Source organism: Balaenoptera acutorostrata, chromosome 5 (assembly GCF_949987535.1).
Source record: "Balaenoptera acutorostrata chromosome 5, mBalAcu1.1, whole genome shotgun sequence".
Lineage (NCBI taxonomy): Eukaryota > Metazoa > Chordata > Mammalia > Artiodactyla > Balaenopteridae > Balaenoptera > Balaenoptera acutorostrata.
Window position 1 is genome coordinate 76,290,248 of NC_080068.1, and position 17,331 is coordinate 76,307,578.

The window sequence follows — 17,331 nt, forward strand, 5'->3', positions numbered from 1 at the left end:
ATTTTCTATTTCATCATGATTCAGTCTTAGTAAGTTGTATGTTTCTAGGAATTTATCCATTTCTTCTAGGTTGTCCAATTTGTTGGTGTATAAATGTTTAAATTTTATTTGTCTTTAAAACAGGAAGTCACCTTAATAACTAATAACTTATCAACAATTTATCCCTCTATTTTCTACTGTACTCAATTCAATATTATATTCAATTAGCATTTAATAAATTCTTTGCTAAACTCCATCAATTTAAAACCTACTTCATCAAGACTGTTTCTAAAATAAAGCAAACTCTTTTCCTTTATTCTTATAAATATTTTAAAACACAATTTGAACAAAACATAGTTTCATTATTCCATTATGTCCATGAAGAACTCCAGGATTTTAATAATGCAACCTTGAGAATGATTTCTGAGATTTATGAGGAAGCCAGAGAATGCTGGCTGCCTACCCTCAAAGGCATCCTCTCCTTCCTCATTGGTATCAGAACCTCAAATTTTATCTAGGTACACTGCCAGCTGAATAAGAAACTAAATTTACCAGCCTCCCTTTCAGCTAGGTGTGGCCATGTGACTAAGTTCTGGCTAATAACATTTAAGCATAATTTCTTTGGAGACTTCAGGAATGGATGCTTAAAGAGATCTCTCTAAGCATGCTGGGATCTCTTTTTATCTTTATTCCTTTTCCCATCTTCCAATGAGGATGTTATAGCTGGCACACCAGAAGACAGCTAGGACCATGAGGTGACCTTGAGGATGGAAGCCATAGGTTAGCATGCAGAGCAGAAAGGGAAGACCCTGATTCTTTGATGCTAGTGTGGAGTCTATCTTCAGACTTCTTTTATATGACAGAGAAATAAACTCCCGCTTCATATAGATCACTGTTATTTTGGGTTTTCTATTATATACAGTTGAATCTTACTCTAAATGACATAAGAAGACATATTTGTTTTAACATTTTAATAAATATTACTAATCAGCATTCTTGCAGCAAGTCTCTTGAAACCAATAAATAGAATCCTGCATTAAAATTACATATTCAACATTCCTGCCATCTGTCATACAAATGATAGATTAAGTAAACTTATGTTATTTGACTATACAAAGAAAGGCAATATTAAGGGAAATGCCTCTAATACCTAAAATCATTTAATTTTACGTCACTCAGAGTATAAAAACAGGTTGGATGCACCAGATGATAATAGCTAAAATTTGTATAGTACATTATAATAAATTATCTCATGTACTTCTCACATTCTGATAAAATAGGTATTATAATTAGTTCCCATTTACGGATGAAGAAACTGAGGCACAGAGAAGTTAGGTAACTTGGCCAGAGTCATACTACTGGTAAGTGGTAGAACCTGTATATGAATCTAGCTGTTTGATTATAAAGCCTGCATGTTAACCCACTAGCCAATCTGAGGTTCTGAAAGGTTTTTTAATGATATTCTCAAAATCCAACCACTAGAAAGAACCAGAACTGAGGTGCAAACCAGGTCTTCTGATTCCAGTTCTTTTCATTAAGTCAGGATTGATACCAATGAGGTTTTTAGATTAATCATACATTTTTTTCAGACTACTGAAAGCTATAGTAACATTAAAAGATAAACACGTCTGTTAATTAAGCATATGCTCAAATATAACATATACTTAGCACCTTTCAAAGAAAGTAACGAAGGTAATCTCCCCTCCTTGAATGTCAGAATTTCTGGTTCAATAAAAAATCGACCCAACATCTAAAAAGTTCAAACATAATCATATCTATATCTATACTTATATCTGTAACTACACAGAGAAGATTATCTTTTTTTTTCAGATAAACAGACTACTGTCCTTTACTCTCCGTAGTCCTATATGTATTATGAAAAATGCCTCATGTTACATTCAAGCTTAATTTTTTAAAAATCATCATTTCCTCTGTTAACTGAACAGATCTTTGACGTCTCCATCGTGATCTCTTTACTTCTACCGTAATTCATGCTCCGTATTGTTACCACCACAAAAATCTTTTTAAAACACAATTTTATCCTCTGTTACCTAGGGCCTACTGTAACTCCCTTTCACCTTGTGCATTCATTCTAACACCTCTGCTGATTTGCATGGTCCTCCATAATTTGGTTCCCATGTACTTATTCAAATCTTCTCAGTATTTCTCAACCTACAGGTCTCCCTTTTCCTCCTTCACTGTCATTTTAGATCAAGAGCAAGTCAGGAGACTCATGGACACAGAGAACAGACTAGTGGTTGCCAAGGGGGAGGGCGCTGGGGGAGGGATGGAGTGGGAGGTTGGGGTTAGCAGATGTAAGCTATTATGTAAAGAATGGATGGACAACAAGGTCCTACTGGATAGCACAGGGAACTATATTCAATATCCTGTGATAAACCATAATGGAAAAGAATATTAAAAAAAAGCATATATATATATATATATATATATATGTATGTGAATCACTTTGCTGTACAATAGAAATTAACACATACACACACACACACACACACACAAAAGAGGAAGTCAGAAGAAGCCAATGGGGGCCAAAACTAGGCACAGGATCAAACCAAGGGGCACTGGAAACCTTGAGGGGCTATGCAGGCAACAGATTGCAGCCACTTCAATTAGAGGCTATATGGCTGCTGAAAGCCTGGGAGGCAAGCTGGAATCAGAATAGCATGGATTCAGGAACAGAAGGAAAGAGGTTCCAATTTAACAGGCAAAGGTCAGCTTTTAAGAGGTTAGACTAAATGAAAAACAGACAAGAGAACACAGGCAGGGAAGAGGAGCTGACATTTCAGGCCTAGATCCAGCAAGCAGATCTATCCAAGAGGTCCAAGCCTCTGCTCCCGTCCTTGGCACTAGCTCACTTCACTCTTGCCTCCGGAATGTCCAGCTTCCACAAGCCCTGAATCTATAGCTGGTTTACCTTCTTTACGCCTTTTCTTTATAGTGTTTTCCCCCTGGCTTCTTTCTTTAGAGTGAATACTAAAATGTAATCCTGAGTTAAGTATTGATTCTCTTTCTCCATTTGGTAGATTTCCTCAGAGTTCAAAGTTGGAAAGAATCTACAGTGATAAATGATTCCTCTTTCCAGCAAATGTTGTTTCTGAGAATTTCTGGGGTCAGAGGGAAAAAAACAACAACAACATTGTGATTTTCCAATATATCTGCTAAACACTGCAGTGAGTTATGAAACTGAGCAGAGGATATATCATCCAAGAGGCCCAAATGCGATCGGCAAATATTTAACATTTGATAGCTATGCCTTATTTCAATTCATCAGGAAACCATCTTGTTTAAGTCTGGCTTTCTTTCCAAATTAAGTGATGGAACTACAAAATTGTATTTCATAATCATATTTATGTCATTTACTGCTATATTCAATTTTTAATAAACATTCCTCTCTTTCAATACTTTACCTCATTATTATCACCTTTCCTCCTTTGAAATAACACCTAATACGACATGGCAAGAAAAAGAAGTGAAATTTTCTTAGGAGTTTTTTCATTTCCAATATTGGCTTTCTGGTAAACATCAAAGAAATAAATTATAATAAAATTTCTTGTCTTCACTGGCTATCCTTTTCATGTAAGAAACATGACACCATTTTCAAGATAAATGCCATAACATCCAGTAGAAATAAAATGTTAATGTCTATTTTCAGACATATTATAAAGGTACATATACACATTTTTGAAGAGTTCCAGATATAAGTGTGAAAGCCCAGAAATACTTTGAAGTACAATCAATATATACAGGTGTAGACTACCTTTCCATTAGAATGTGATATACAGTTATGATTTTATATTTATTTACTTACATAATTATTTGATCATAATTTTTTATTGGTCCAGAACCTATTGGTTTAGCTGACCATTCAAACTCAAATATTCAGCTCAGTATCTAGAACGTGGTGGGCACTCAATAAATTGCACTGAATGCATGAAGAAAAAGCATCTCTAGTTATACATAACAACCATACCAAGGGGAAAGAGGAAATTTCTGGAAATGATGGATATGTTTATTATCTTGAATGTGGTGATGGCTTCGTAGGTGTTTATATGTATGTCCAAACTTACCAAATTCTACACTTTAAACATATTAAGTTTATTGTGTCAATTATACCTCGATAAAGCTGCTTTTTAAAATATCAGAATTCATAAAAATACTACAGTAAATGTATTATCCATGAAGAATATTTTACAATAATATTTTACAGAGACTCAGCATTACTGGAATGTTGTTTTGTTAAGTTTTGGAAAAGAAACAGCACTTCTAAATTAAGAATTAATTTTCACTTCCTGGCTCTGGTAGGATGGAAATTTTTCAAGTAAAAATCATGCCATTTAATTACTCTCTTATCAGTTTGAAATGACAAGTCTGAATTCAAGATCTCAATACCAGGATTATTTTGCCTTGAACGTTCATTTACTTTTTGAGTAAAAAATTCAGTAAATGTTTTTTCTGAAAATTTGTGTGTGAATCAAACACTATTTGAAATGTACTGGAGTATATTTAAAATATTTTTTCTATTAAGAGTCTTTTCATATAAAACAAATCAACATTTTAAATCTCATTTCATTTAAACAGGAGCAAAATATTTTTAATTATAGTGAAGAAAAAAATCATTGTACTATTTTTTGTTGGAAATTCCCACTATATGAAGAAGATAATAAAGTTTAAAGACATGATAACTTTGACTTAAAACTTTGCTAACGTGTTTGGAAAGAGAATGGTAAACTCATGAGAAATGAATCACAGGCATGAGAGAAAAGTATGGTTGAAATCAGTTTGTCTTTTGTTTTGTTTTGTTTTTTCATCTGGCATTTCTTATTCTGATTAAATTCTCTTGAATATTCTGATGGTTTCTGAGTGCACTTTTAAAAACATGAGTGCTTTAAAGACATGACACTTATTAATACAAAAAAAAAAAGCAAAATCCAAATAACCCCTATTGACACTTTAAAAAAAAAATCTTATAGTTAGAAAATGCAAACAATGCAGAAAAGTATCAAATAGGAAAAATAGGAGCCTCCCAAAGGTAAATGACTGTTTTATGCTTTTCTATAAAATAATATATATATAATTCATTTATTTACCAAAATGAATCATATTATGCACCCTGTTTTATTACAGGCATTTTTTACTTAATATATTTTGATATTCTTTCAATATCAGCACACGGTGATGGCTACATTCTTTTTGCTCCTACACAATGCTTCAGTGAATATCTTTGCACACACATCTTTGTGTTATATGGGTTTTGTTACAGTGAGTCCAGCAAGAACAAGCTGCTCCAATCAGTCTATTGTTTTAAAAATTCGATCACTTGATTTTAACAAAAGCCAATATGGTATTCAGAAGCTTCTTCTGGTATCAAGTACTTCATAGCAAATATGTTCTAAATTATTTCATGACAAAGTAATATATTCCAGTATACATGCTTATGAAGGGTATAACTTATTATCTATTCAAATAAAATACTATTCTTTGACTTATTTCCAGTCTCCAATCTTAAGGAACTAGATCATTCACAGTACACTCATTTTTCAGTTCATTCATTCATTCAACAAATATTTATTGATCCAGTGCCATTTGACACACACTGTTCTTAAAGTTAGACAAATTGTAATAAGTAAGACAATAGAGCAAGACCTATTTATCATAAACAAGTAAACCAACAAACAAGAAAACTTCAGAGATAAGTGCTATGAGAAAAACAGACTAAGGCAATGTGGTGGTGGCTGGCATTGGGGAAGTGGGGCAATATCAGCTGGGGTGAGCTGGGATAATCTGAGCCCAATGACCAAATAAGGGGTAAAAGGAGATGAGCCCGAGAGGCAGGCAAGGGCAAGATCAGAAAGGGTTTGGGCTTCAATCCAGGTGCCGCCGGAAGCCACTGAAGTCCTAAGAAATGACATAAACTCATTTGTGTTTTAAAGAAATTAAAATTCATTTGTTTTTAAAAATAATAATAATGACATTGACTCATCCTAAAATAATAAACTCATTTGTGTTTTTAAATAATAATAACTATGAATGGGCAACAAAAGTAAAAGCAGGGAGATCAGTTAGGAGGCTACCACAGGTGAACAATGATGGGGGCCTGTACAAGGTAGAGGTGGAGATGAAATGTGGATGGAAGTAAGACATATTTTTAAAACTGAGCCTAAAGAACTTGCTGGTGCACCAGAGCGGTATGCATGTAAATGATGGTGACAGAAAAAGAGCAATCAAGATGGGAAGACTTGGGGAAAGTGCCTTACAAGCCCAATAGCATAATAATATCTTAATCATACCATAATGATGTCATAGTAATCTCTTAACCATAACAGTATCTTCACCATCCATTGAATCAATATACCAACTACACACCAAAGGTAATAAGCATCTTTTCTTACAATAACCAGGTAGCTTTGCGACTAGATAGAATTTTATGTTATATCTTAACCTCAATTTTAAACTAAAAGATATAATTATCTAAACTTTAAGGTTAATTTACCCCATTATTTTGTGCTTTTGCAAAAGAATTTAGAATGTAGTTGCCAGCATTATCCAGCATCTGTATTCTATAGTCGTATAGTATTCAACTTTGCATTCCTCCTTCTCAATCAGAAGCAGGGTTCTCAAGTACATCTCCAACTACCTTCAGGATGTAAGTTCCCAAAGCACTTCTGGGTATATCATAAATTAGTAAATTAGGGAGCATGCCTCTGTCACCTACTTAACTATGAGTTCCTCCCAAGAAGGACCAATTCTTAATTCTCGGTGTCCCCAACAACAACAACTCAAGGCAATATCACGTAATTAGTAAGTGAAAACCCACCAAGATAGGAATATGCTCAACATCTCTTTGACTTTCTGGACTTGATAATTTTTGTGGCTCACACCTCTAGAGACAATTTTTTAAACAGCTTTATTAAGATATAATTCACATAACATACAATTCCCACATTTTAAGTGTACAGATGAACATATCTACAAAACGGACTCACAGATATAGAGAACAGACAGAGGTGTGGTTGCCAAGGGGGAGGGGGTCTGGGGGAGGGATGGATTGGGAGTTTGGGGTTAGCAGATGTAAGCTATTATATATAGAATGGATAAACAACAAGGTCCTACTGTATAGCACAGGGAACTATATTCAATATCCTGTGATAAACCATAATGGAAAAGAATATGAAAAAGAATATATATATGCATAACTGAGTCACTTTGCTGTACAGCAGAAATTAACACAACATTGTAAATCAAATATACTTCAATAAAATTAGAAAAAATAAAAATAAAGTGTACAGATTCTCAGTGAGATCCCTGTAGTCCAACTGGTCTCTTGGTTCTCCCCAACCATATACGGTCTTCTATCATTCCATTTCCTTAACCATTCATTAAAAAATCATAATTGAGCACTTACCTATTAACTATATGCCAAGCATTCCTACCTGGAATGATGTTTCCTTTTCACTTCTACAGACTTAACCCCTACTTCAAAACCTAGCTCAAGTATGTTGATCACCCAGCTCTTGGAATCTCCCCTTCTCTCAGTGCTTCTAGTGTTGCTGCTGGTCTATTTGGCATTAAGTGCCAGCCATCCTGTTACACTGCTGTTTACTTTAACAAATGCATTAAGCGTCTTTGTAACTTAGCATTCTGGCTGGGGACTTCACACATGTTATGCATTCAATGGATACTTTGTGGAGGATAAAACCTGGCCCTTGGAAAAGTTATTCTTGAATAACCCGCTTCCTTCTAAGTCCATCAACAGTGCAGTCGCAGGACCTGAATGTTTTTAAACGATCTTGCTGACATCTGAGTTGTATTACAGGTTCTGTGACAAGGTCATGTTGCTGGCACCAGAGTTCCCTGCCAGGGGCTAGCGCACTGTGCAATGGAAGATGAGGAGATCTGAGAGGACTTTGAAATCAAGCACATGCAGATTAGTACAACATTCAACTTCAATCAGGGTTCTGCACCAATAAAAACATGTGTGCTTTCTAACAATCAGAAATGAATGGTTTTTCAGAAATGAGTTGGGGGGGGTGGGATAGGGAGGGTGGGAGGGAGATGCAAGAGGGAGGGATTATGGGGATATATGTATATGTATAGCTGATTCACTTTGTTATACAGCAGAAACTAACACAACATTGTAAAGCAATTATACTTCAATAAAGATGTTTAAAAAAAAGCTGGGGAAAACAAAACGAAACAAACAAAAAAGAAATGAGTTAGGTAGGATACTCTTGCCATTATGGATAAAGTGATAGCATAACTTGGGAAAGGACACACAGTGAGCTACGGACTATATCAGGCAATGTTCTCTGTATGAAAGACTCTTGTCATTTTCTGTATGAATGATGTATGTTGTCAACTTTGCTGATGGGTTGTTAATGGCAGACACACAGACATATATAAAATAGATTGGTCTATAGAAAACAGAGGTAATCTCTGGAACTCCAGCTAACTACTATCTGTAAATAAGCAGATTTGAACTTCATTTCAGGGTCCATAGGAATTACAAAGGCGATTGCTCATAAATCAAATACTGGTATGCTGCTGTGCACTGATTTTGAATAAAAACTGGTTCTGGCTTTATATAAAATTCTATCTAAAACGTTAATCGCAAAAGCACTGCATTTTTCTCTGGTTTCTGTTCACTAACTTTTAGAGCTGATTTTTAAAAACTATTTCCTTGTTGTACTTACCTTTTTAATTTTTTTCAGACGTACGTTCATCAAGCCAGAGGGAGTTTGCTTTATACAAGGAGATCCTGGACCTGGAAGGAAAAAGAAGGGTCAGTGATGACTGTCCTAAAAAGGCTGGGTGCTCATTTCTTACTTTTAGAAGACCATACCTGTAAATCAAGACCATCACTGAAATAAACACCTTTGAGTCCTGCTCTACCCTGCAATGTTTCATGAACACTGGAAATACATTTTCTTTGTTCTAATCCCAGCCTCTGAATCAGAGCCAAGTAGAGTGGGTTCTTCATAAATATGCACTGAACGCCTGACTCAATTAACGTAGGGCAGGGCTCTGATTAGCAAACGCTACCTGCAGGAGACAGAGAAAACACCACAAATGCAAATAAGATGCTATCAGCAGGTTTTATTTTTTCTTGAGGCTTGGGAATAATCACTTATCTCTCTGTTCAAACCTTTCCAGATCGCTCCCTTCAGGACCTGAAAGAAGTTCACAATAAACGCCTCCACGTAAAGCCCTCTTCCACCGGGTGCTGGAGGAAGAGCACAAGATGAGAGAAGCAGCAAATTGTTTCCAACTCAATTTACTCCTTTCTCGCCATTTCAGCGGCTCACCACGATCTATTCAATGTATAAAACCTTACAGCCTAACTTAAAGACGAAATCAACAATAAATAAAAAATACCGTACTTGTTCTGATAACTTGTTAGCATAGATCTCCGTATACAAAATAAAAGGTAACGAAGTTACACTTATTTGTAGGATATGGGGCAAACTAAAATTTAATGTATTTAAGGACTTTATACTAGGCTCCCTCTCCCCTTTTCAGGTAAAACTACTGCTGCCAACTCCCTGCACGTTTGACTAAAAGCAAAAACCCAAACAAAAAAAGTCCTTTTTGAAGCACCTGGCCCAACAGTTGACTTTACTGCAAGTCCAGAGCTTTGTCAGGCTGCAGAACACGCACTAGCTGGATGTACCGGACCACTCGCAGGCCGGCCCCAGACGCACACGAGCACCGTGGGCAGGAGGAGCCACCAGCGCCAGAGGACCCCGGCCTCAGAACCTGTTGCTCGTGGACCAGGCGAGTGAGCAGGTGCGACTCAGGTCGCGAGGGCTGGTGGCGGTGCAGCGAGGCTAGAATTGCACCCGGGGGGGCCAACACGCAATGCCTTTCCGCAGCTCCTAGCCCTTAACGCCCCAGGCCTTTCGCCGCTCTCCAGCCCGCTCAGACCCAACACCACTTCCGCACCACGGGCGACTCCATTGTTATTAAAACTAGAGGGTGGCGGGAGAGGATTTGCAAGGATGCAGGAGCCACAGTACCCCTTCCGCTCCGGCCAAGACTTGGAAGAATCAGAAGAGCGTTGAGAAAAGACAGGAAGAGCCGAAGCCATGGGGCGGGACGAGGGGGCCTGTGGTGGAGGAGGCCGGCATCTGCCCCTCCCCCCTCGGGGATGGTACGGTCCAAAGCAGGGCGGGGCGCAGGAGGCCCTCCGGAGTCTCTCCCCGCCCCTCTCTCGCCTTTCCCGCAGCGCTGCAGTTGTGCGAGTGAGAGGGCGCGCTGAGGATCCCTCCCCGGGTGCCGACGTCCCAGCTCCGCCCCTCGCCGCGCCGCTCCCTCCGCGTCGGCAGGCAGAGCTCGCTCAGCTCTGCGGACGCCGCCGCCTTCATTACCTCCTCCTTCTCTCGCTGGTGTGCGAGGGTCTCGCCCGGCAGCGGCACTGCCCTGGGTGGGCGGCTGGGCCCGCGCGGCTGCTGAGCGCTCGGCGCGGGGAAGCCAGATCCTCTGCCCGCGCGGCGCCGTGACAGGTGCAGAGTCTGGCCTGAAGACCCACCTGCGGTGGCCGCCGCGATGCCCACCATGCGGAGGACCGTGTCGGAGATCCGCTCCCGCGCGGAGGGTGAGTAGCTGCTGCAGCGCGAAGCTGGGTGCGGAGCGCGCGCGGGGGCGGCTCGGGGCCAGCCGAGGGTCAGGCGGTGTGAGTGTGTGTGTGTGTGTCGGGTAAGAGATGCCCCGTCCCACCTCTTCCCGCAGCAATGTCCGGCTGTCGCGCCTGGTCCTTGGCGAACCCTTCTCCCTGCGCCGCCTTCAGTGCCCTCGCAGACCCCTTCCCAGCTGCAGAGCCCCGAAATTGGTGTCCTCGGAGGGATCCCCAAGGCTCGCTTTACACGGCAGCGTGACTGTTGGGTCTCTGCGCTCTCGCCCTGCCCACCTCCCTGCCCACTAGCTCACAGACCACTCTGTCTCCACTCTGCTTCTCCATTCTAGGGAGCATAGCCCCAACCAGCCGCCCACCTTTTTTGCAGCCCCCATATCACGGCTCCCCGGGAATTGAATCTGTCTTTCCCAGGTTGCAGGATCCTTTATCCACAGCCCCTCGCCTCTCCGAGCGGGAGGAGCCTTAATTGGGCTTGGGCGCTCCGCCGGTGCTGTGTATTACAGTCTCTGCAGTTCCGCCTCCTGCAGCGGAGTCTCACCCAGCTCCCGTCTGAGGTTTTGTTTTTCCCTTTACCTGATACCTGCATTTTGGCCAGCTGAGCGGACTTTTTAGCAAGGTGGAAGCTGTTTTCTTTGCTCCACCCAGGGCCAGATGTTGAATGGCTACACCTGTCAGCAATGAGCAACAGCTGACCGAGGGTAAAGGCCAGTAAGCTTTTGGAGGGCCGAGGCTGTCTTCATCCTCTGATGAGCCCTCAGCATCCTGCCTAGCATGTGGCAGTCAGTTGGTAAATATTTTTTCATTTTGTTCATGGCGAAGCCAAAACAGTGCATATCTGGAGCTTAGTTTTATTTTTCTGTCACATAAACCCATACTTGAATCCTATAAAGGGTGGCTCATGTTCTCACAACATCGCTGATGTCCATCCTTCACCCCCGCCCCCTCCCCCCTTTAATGTTTGGCAAGTGGTAAAGTGATTTTAGGAAAAAAGATACAGATTTTAGGAGAATTGGATTATAGGGGTTTGAGACAGGCCATTTTATTATTTTTCTTCCTCAGAGTCCCCATGTTAAAAATGGGGGCTCTGAGCTCTAGTAGCTATGATTTTCTGATTACAGCACTTAGGAAATACTCAGTGAAACTGCTCTGGGGAGAAGGCCACACAAGAGTCAAAACTAACCTGTGTCCTCCTTAGGGATTTAGTACATTCTTATTGTCATTTGTAATATAATGAAAAAATATACAGGGCACCTTATAGATGCACATTGAATAAGTGATAGTGCTGTCTTTAAATGTACGCACTAAAAATGTGTACATTCTTTTTTTACACTTCTGAGTGAAGTAAATTTTCTTTTTTTTTCTTATTTATTTCTTCCAGTTTTATGGAGCTATATTTGACGTATAGCACTGTATAAGTTTAAGGTGTACAGCATAATGATTTGACTTACATACATCATGAAATGAGTACCACAATGAATTTAGTGAACATTCATCAACTCATATAGATACAAAATTAAAGAAATAAAAAAAAAATTTCCTTGTGATGAGAACTCTTGGGATTTACTCTCTTAACAAATTTCATATATAACATACAACTTTCATGTATAAACAATTATATTTATCATGTTGTACATTACATCCCTAGTACTTTTTTATCTTATAACTGGAAGTTTGTACCCTTTGACCGCCTTCGTCTTATTTCCCCTCCCCCCATACCCCACCTCTGATAACCCCCAATCTGATCTCTTTTTCTATGAGTTGGTTTGTTTGTTTGTTTTTGAAGTATAATTGACCTACAATAGTATGTTAATTTCTGTTACACAACATAGTGTTTCGATATTTCTATGCATTTCAACATGATCACCACAATGTCTAGTTACCATCTGTCACCATGCAAAGATATTGCATAATTATTGACTATATTCCCCACACTGTACATTTCATACCCATGAGTCATATATTTTGCACCTGAAAGTTTGTACCTTTTAATCTTCCTCACCTACGTCTCTACCCCCCACTCCAATTCCCACTGGCAACCACCTGTTTGTTCTGTGTATTTATGACACTGTTTCTGTTGTTTGTTCACTTGTTTTATAGATTCCACATATAGATGAAATCATTCAGCATGTGTCTTTTTTTGACTTATTTCACTTAGCATAATACCCTCTAGGTCCATCCATGTTGTCGCAACTGGCAAGATTTCATTCTTTTTTATGGCTGAGTAATATTCCATTATATGTATACATACACACACACTGCGTCTTCTTTATTCATTCATCTACTGATGGCACTTAGGTTGCTTCCATATCTTGGCTATTATAAATAATGCTGCAATGAACATAGTGATACATGTATTTTTCTAATTAGTGTTTTTGTTTTCTTTGGATAAATACCCAGGAGTGAAATTGCTGGATCATATGATAGCTCTATTTTTAATTTTTTGAGGAACCTCCACACTGTTTACCACAGTGGCTGCACCAATTTACATTTCCACCAACAATTCATGAGGGTTCCCTTTTCTCTGCATCCTCACTAGCACTTGTTGTTTGTTGTCTTTTTTGACAATAGTGAATGAATTTTCTTAATCATCATTTGAGTGAGCCATTCAGGTAATGAAAATATAGTGGTAATACTGGGATTGTTCTTTCAAATAATAGCAGTTGATGGATTCTATATCATGGGAAATGGGAAAAGAGAAAGGACCAGAAAATAATGTAAAACCTATGCCATATGAGAGGATTTCATTAAGTACTGAGAGGCTACAGTATTGTTTTTGATTGGCATGTATATTTTTCAAAGCATTTTTACAAAGATTACCTTATAGGACCTTACAGTGCTCCTGGAGGTTGGTGAAGATGGTCCCATCTGATAGTTGAGGAAACTGTGGCCCAAGTGGTTGAGGTACATGTCAAAGGTCAAGTAGCTAGTTCAGTGACACATTTGAGTTAACAGCTGTGGGAAAACAATGACTGGTTCGTATTTAATCTTTGTATTCCCTGTGCATCCAGCACAGTGTCAGGGGCATAGTGGTACTTGGTGAATGACCCTTACCCCCCCGTGTTGGTTGGTTCAGTTTATTGTGTGCTCAGCATGTTGCTCTGGACTGTGGTGAGGACAACATCAATAATGACCCTGTGGGCTGGCGATGTGGCTCATTGCCTGCCCTGCCCACACTTTTCTCTCCTAAGGAACAGTCTGTTTTGGCAGCTCCTGCTGTCTAAAGGCCTTGTTCTGAACGGCAGCGTCCTTGGCTTCAGTTGGTTGGACCACGGCAGGCTCCTGACCCAAGAGCAGAGAATCCATAGGTGGCTCAAACACTTGAAACCTTGTGTTTTGGCTCAGAAAGATGCTTTGTGGTGATCATCTCTCCCATGGGAAGAGTTAAGCTTAGAGGCTTAGAGTGAAGGCTGAAGCAGAAAGGGACAGAGGAGAATAGGCTGGTAGAGGAGAGAATGGCTGGCTGTAATAGGTTGTGCAAATGCTGCTAGTATGAGGAAACAGAAACTGCGTGAAGAGAGGAAGATAGGAGAGAAAATGAACCGGAAGGAGAGAATGAGGCAGAGAGACACAGATGCTGAGAGAGGGTGGCCAGTCCCTGGAGCACCTCCCTCCTGACTCCTTTAGTCCCAGTTCCCAAGTAGCCTTAGAACAGGCTCTTTTTTTCCTTCAAGTGACTTGAATGGGTTTCTGTTCCCTGCATTCAGATTGGCCAGATGCATGGCTGTTCTGTGTGCAAGCTATTTACAACCAAATTGAGGGGAAAGAACTTCCATGAAATAAGAAATAAACAGTCTGGGGCTGCCCTGGTAGCGCAGTGGTTAAGAATCCGCCTTCCAATGCAGGGGACACGGGTTTGAGCCCTGGTCCGGGAAGATCCCACATGCCGTGGAGCAACTAAGCCTGTGCGCCACAACTACTGAGCCCGTGAGCCACAACTACTGAGCCTGCGCTGTAGAGCCCGTGCTCCGCAACAAGAGAAACCACTACAGTGAGAAGCCCGCACACCACAATGAAGAGTACCCCCGCTCACCACAACTAGAGAAAGCCCGTGCACAGCAACGAAGACCCAATGCAGCCAAAAATAAATAAATAAATAAATTTATTTTTTTTTTAAAAGAAATAGCCTAAGAGGGGATGTTATTAATTAAAACAGCGCGCCTGCTATGGGTAACAAAGAGCTGTGGCAGATCAGACATAAGAACATGAGGTCTGCCGAGCAAACATTCCATTGAGAAAGGATTTGAAATGAGTGCTCACGCAGTGCTTTGCAAACTTTAAGATGCCCACAAATCACCTGGGGATCTTGTTAGATGCAGCTTCTAAATGCGTAGGGCTGGAGTTGCATTTCTGACAAGCTCACGGGTAACACTGAGTGATGCTGGCCTGCAGGTCACAGTCTGAGTACCAAGCTTCCAAGATAATGCCATCTATTTCAGTAGTCAGGAGGGCATTGAGGGTAGAGAGTAACCAATTGAAAAAGCAGTGAACATGACTGTGGCTTATTTGAGAGTTCTTAAAGAAACTGGCCAGGAACAAAGGGAAACTTGGAAGGAATAGGATGTAAATTTGGATAAGTAAATACTTCTAGATTACAGAGCATTTTAAATGCCAAGATGAGTCATTTGGATTTTGAATCAAATATTTGAAAAGGATCTTAGAGTTCATCTAATTCAATTCTCATGCAAGCATGAGGCCAATGTATAATACTTCTAACAGGGCCAGTTAGGAGCCAAATCATTATAGGGGAGTGACATCCCCAAACAGTGTCTTAGAAAGATAAGCCTGGAAGTATGTTGGATGGTTTGGAGGAAATGACACTGTAAATACACTCTGTTGTTTTTTAAAAAAGTCTAAAAATGACAAAGGCCAGGATTAGTGTTGAAGTGGAGCAGTGAGACTGGGAAGGGAGGAATTAAGAGATATTTCTCAGTAAATCGTTAACGTGTTCAACAGAGATCTGTTGAACTCTTACAAGTACTGTTCCAGGTACTTGAGATACATCAGTGAACAAACAGAATAGAAAAAGCCCTGCCCTGGAAGTGCTATCATTCTAGTGAGGCAAGAGACAAAGCAAACACAACAAATTAGCAAATTATAGACTTTGTTATGTGGTAAGTGCTGTGGGAAAAATAAAGAAAAGGTAAGATACATAAGGTTGGTGGATGAATTGCAAGGTTAAATAGGTTGGTTAGGCTATCCTTCATTGAAAAGTTGAGGTGGAGGAGGTGAAAGAAGCCTGGTGGGAATCTGGGGAAAGAATGTTCCAGACAGGCCCCAAGGCAGGAGAGAGGAGTGTTAAAGGAAAAGGGAGGGGGAGAAGAGTAGGAAATGAGGTGACAAAGGTCACGTCATAGGACATAGTGATATAGTGAATATACCGCAGGAGATTCTGAAGCAGTAATTTCAAATTTTAATGTTTACAAGATCCCAGGTATCCCATTAAAACTGCGGTTTCTTGGGCTGCCTCACGACGATTCTGTTGAGTAGATCTGCCATGGGACTGCATTCTTAATGAGCTGCCCAGAATATTCTGGTGCAGGTGAAACATTTTAAGGAACTCTGCTTTATAGTCTTGAACCTGATTGATTGGGAAGATCTATTAAAAGATAAGGAAATTGAGAAGGAGGGTCAGTACAGTAAGAGAAGATATACATTCAAATTTTGAAGTGATTGGGGGACATCCAAATGGACATGTTTTGAGGATACTTTGAAATTTGGAGGTTAGATATGGGTAAAATCAAATGGGAATCTCAAGTTCAGAGATAATAGTTGAAACCCTGATAGTAGATAAATTTGCCAGAACACAAGACTAGATAAAGCAGAAGGATAAGAATTACAGGTCTCTTCACTTTCTACTCCAGCTAAATAAATAAGTCTCTGAATTCAGCATTAGGAATCCTAGAAACAGGGACTGAAATAACAGTTTACACAAAATAGAATTTTTCTCAGTCTTGTAAAACTAACATGAAGGCAGTCCAGGTCAGCTATGTCTACTACATAAAATCGTAAGGGAAATGGGCTCCTTACATCTTTCTGCCTCATCATCCTTAGTATATAACTTCCGTAAAGTCATAACCTGGTTGCCAGGTTCCAGCCATTGTGTAGGAGTCCCAGGTAGGAAGAAAAAGGAAGGGTGTGAGACCAAAGGGTTTTCTTTGAAGTACCGCACAAAGACTAATGCTTATTTTGCATTGACTCCCTTCTGCAAGGGAAGCTGGGAAATGGAGTTTTCTATCTGACACATTACTCAGTGTTTTATTCCTAAAAGAAAAAGGGAAAATGGTTATTGGGTTGGCAACTGACAGGCACAGTCACCGTCAGATTGTCAAAGGCTCTTGCTTGAATAAAAGAGGTGTTCTAGAGCTCATAATTTACAAAATAAGGACCATTATTCGAAACTAAGGAAATGCACACAAAAAAACCACATACCTATCCAATGGTTTGCATTTTCTTCTGTTGAATATTATGCTAAAATGTAAGACATTCATTTGATTATGTAAAACACGTGCTAAGTGATAAATCTAGGAATCGTCCTAGGGACTGTTTTCCTAGACTGGTCTGTGTAAATGGCACCTTTAAAATGTTTGTAATGATAAAGAATACTACATTTCCTTTACTTAAAAGATAACAAAAGGAGCATGGAGATAATTTCTGCAAGAATTGTTAAAAGGAAACTTTTAGAAGGCTCTTTCATTTGTCCAAGT

The 17,331-nt window shown here is 39.8% G+C and overlaps 2 protein-coding genes across 12 annotated transcripts in view; one reads left to right on the forward strand and one right to left on the reverse strand.

Annotated features, from left to right (window-relative positions):
- GRXCR1 (glutaredoxin and cysteine rich domain containing 1) overlaps positions 1–9,917 on the reverse strand; it is a 336,269-nt gene extending 326,352 nt beyond the window's left edge. For 8 of the 9 annotated variants that reach the window (XR_009008475.1, XR_009008472.1, XR_009008468.1 and 5 more), the window contains exons 1-2: positions 9,592–9,917; positions 8,688–8,758 (exon numbers count right to left, since the gene is read on the reverse strand). The gene's annotated coding sequence lies outside the window, so the exon portion shown is untranslated. Of the gene's footprint in view, positions 1–5,778; positions 5,893–8,687; positions 8,759–9,591 lie in introns of those variants that run through there. The other variant, XR_009008476.1, reaches the window with a different exon arrangement.
- A 336-nt stretch (positions 9,918–10,253) lies between these two features.
- ATP8A1 (ATPase phospholipid transporting 8A1) overlaps positions 10,254–17,331 on the forward strand; it is a 233,779-nt gene continuing 226,701 nt past the window's right edge. For all 3 annotated transcript variants that reach the window (XM_007178756.3, XM_007178757.3, XM_007178755.3), the window contains exon 1: positions 10,254–10,588. In XM_007178756.3, the coding sequence (XP_007178818.1) occupies positions 10,540–10,588 (49 nt within the window). In that variant the 5' untranslated portion in view covers positions 10,254–10,539. The remainder of the gene's footprint in view (positions 10,589–17,331) is intronic.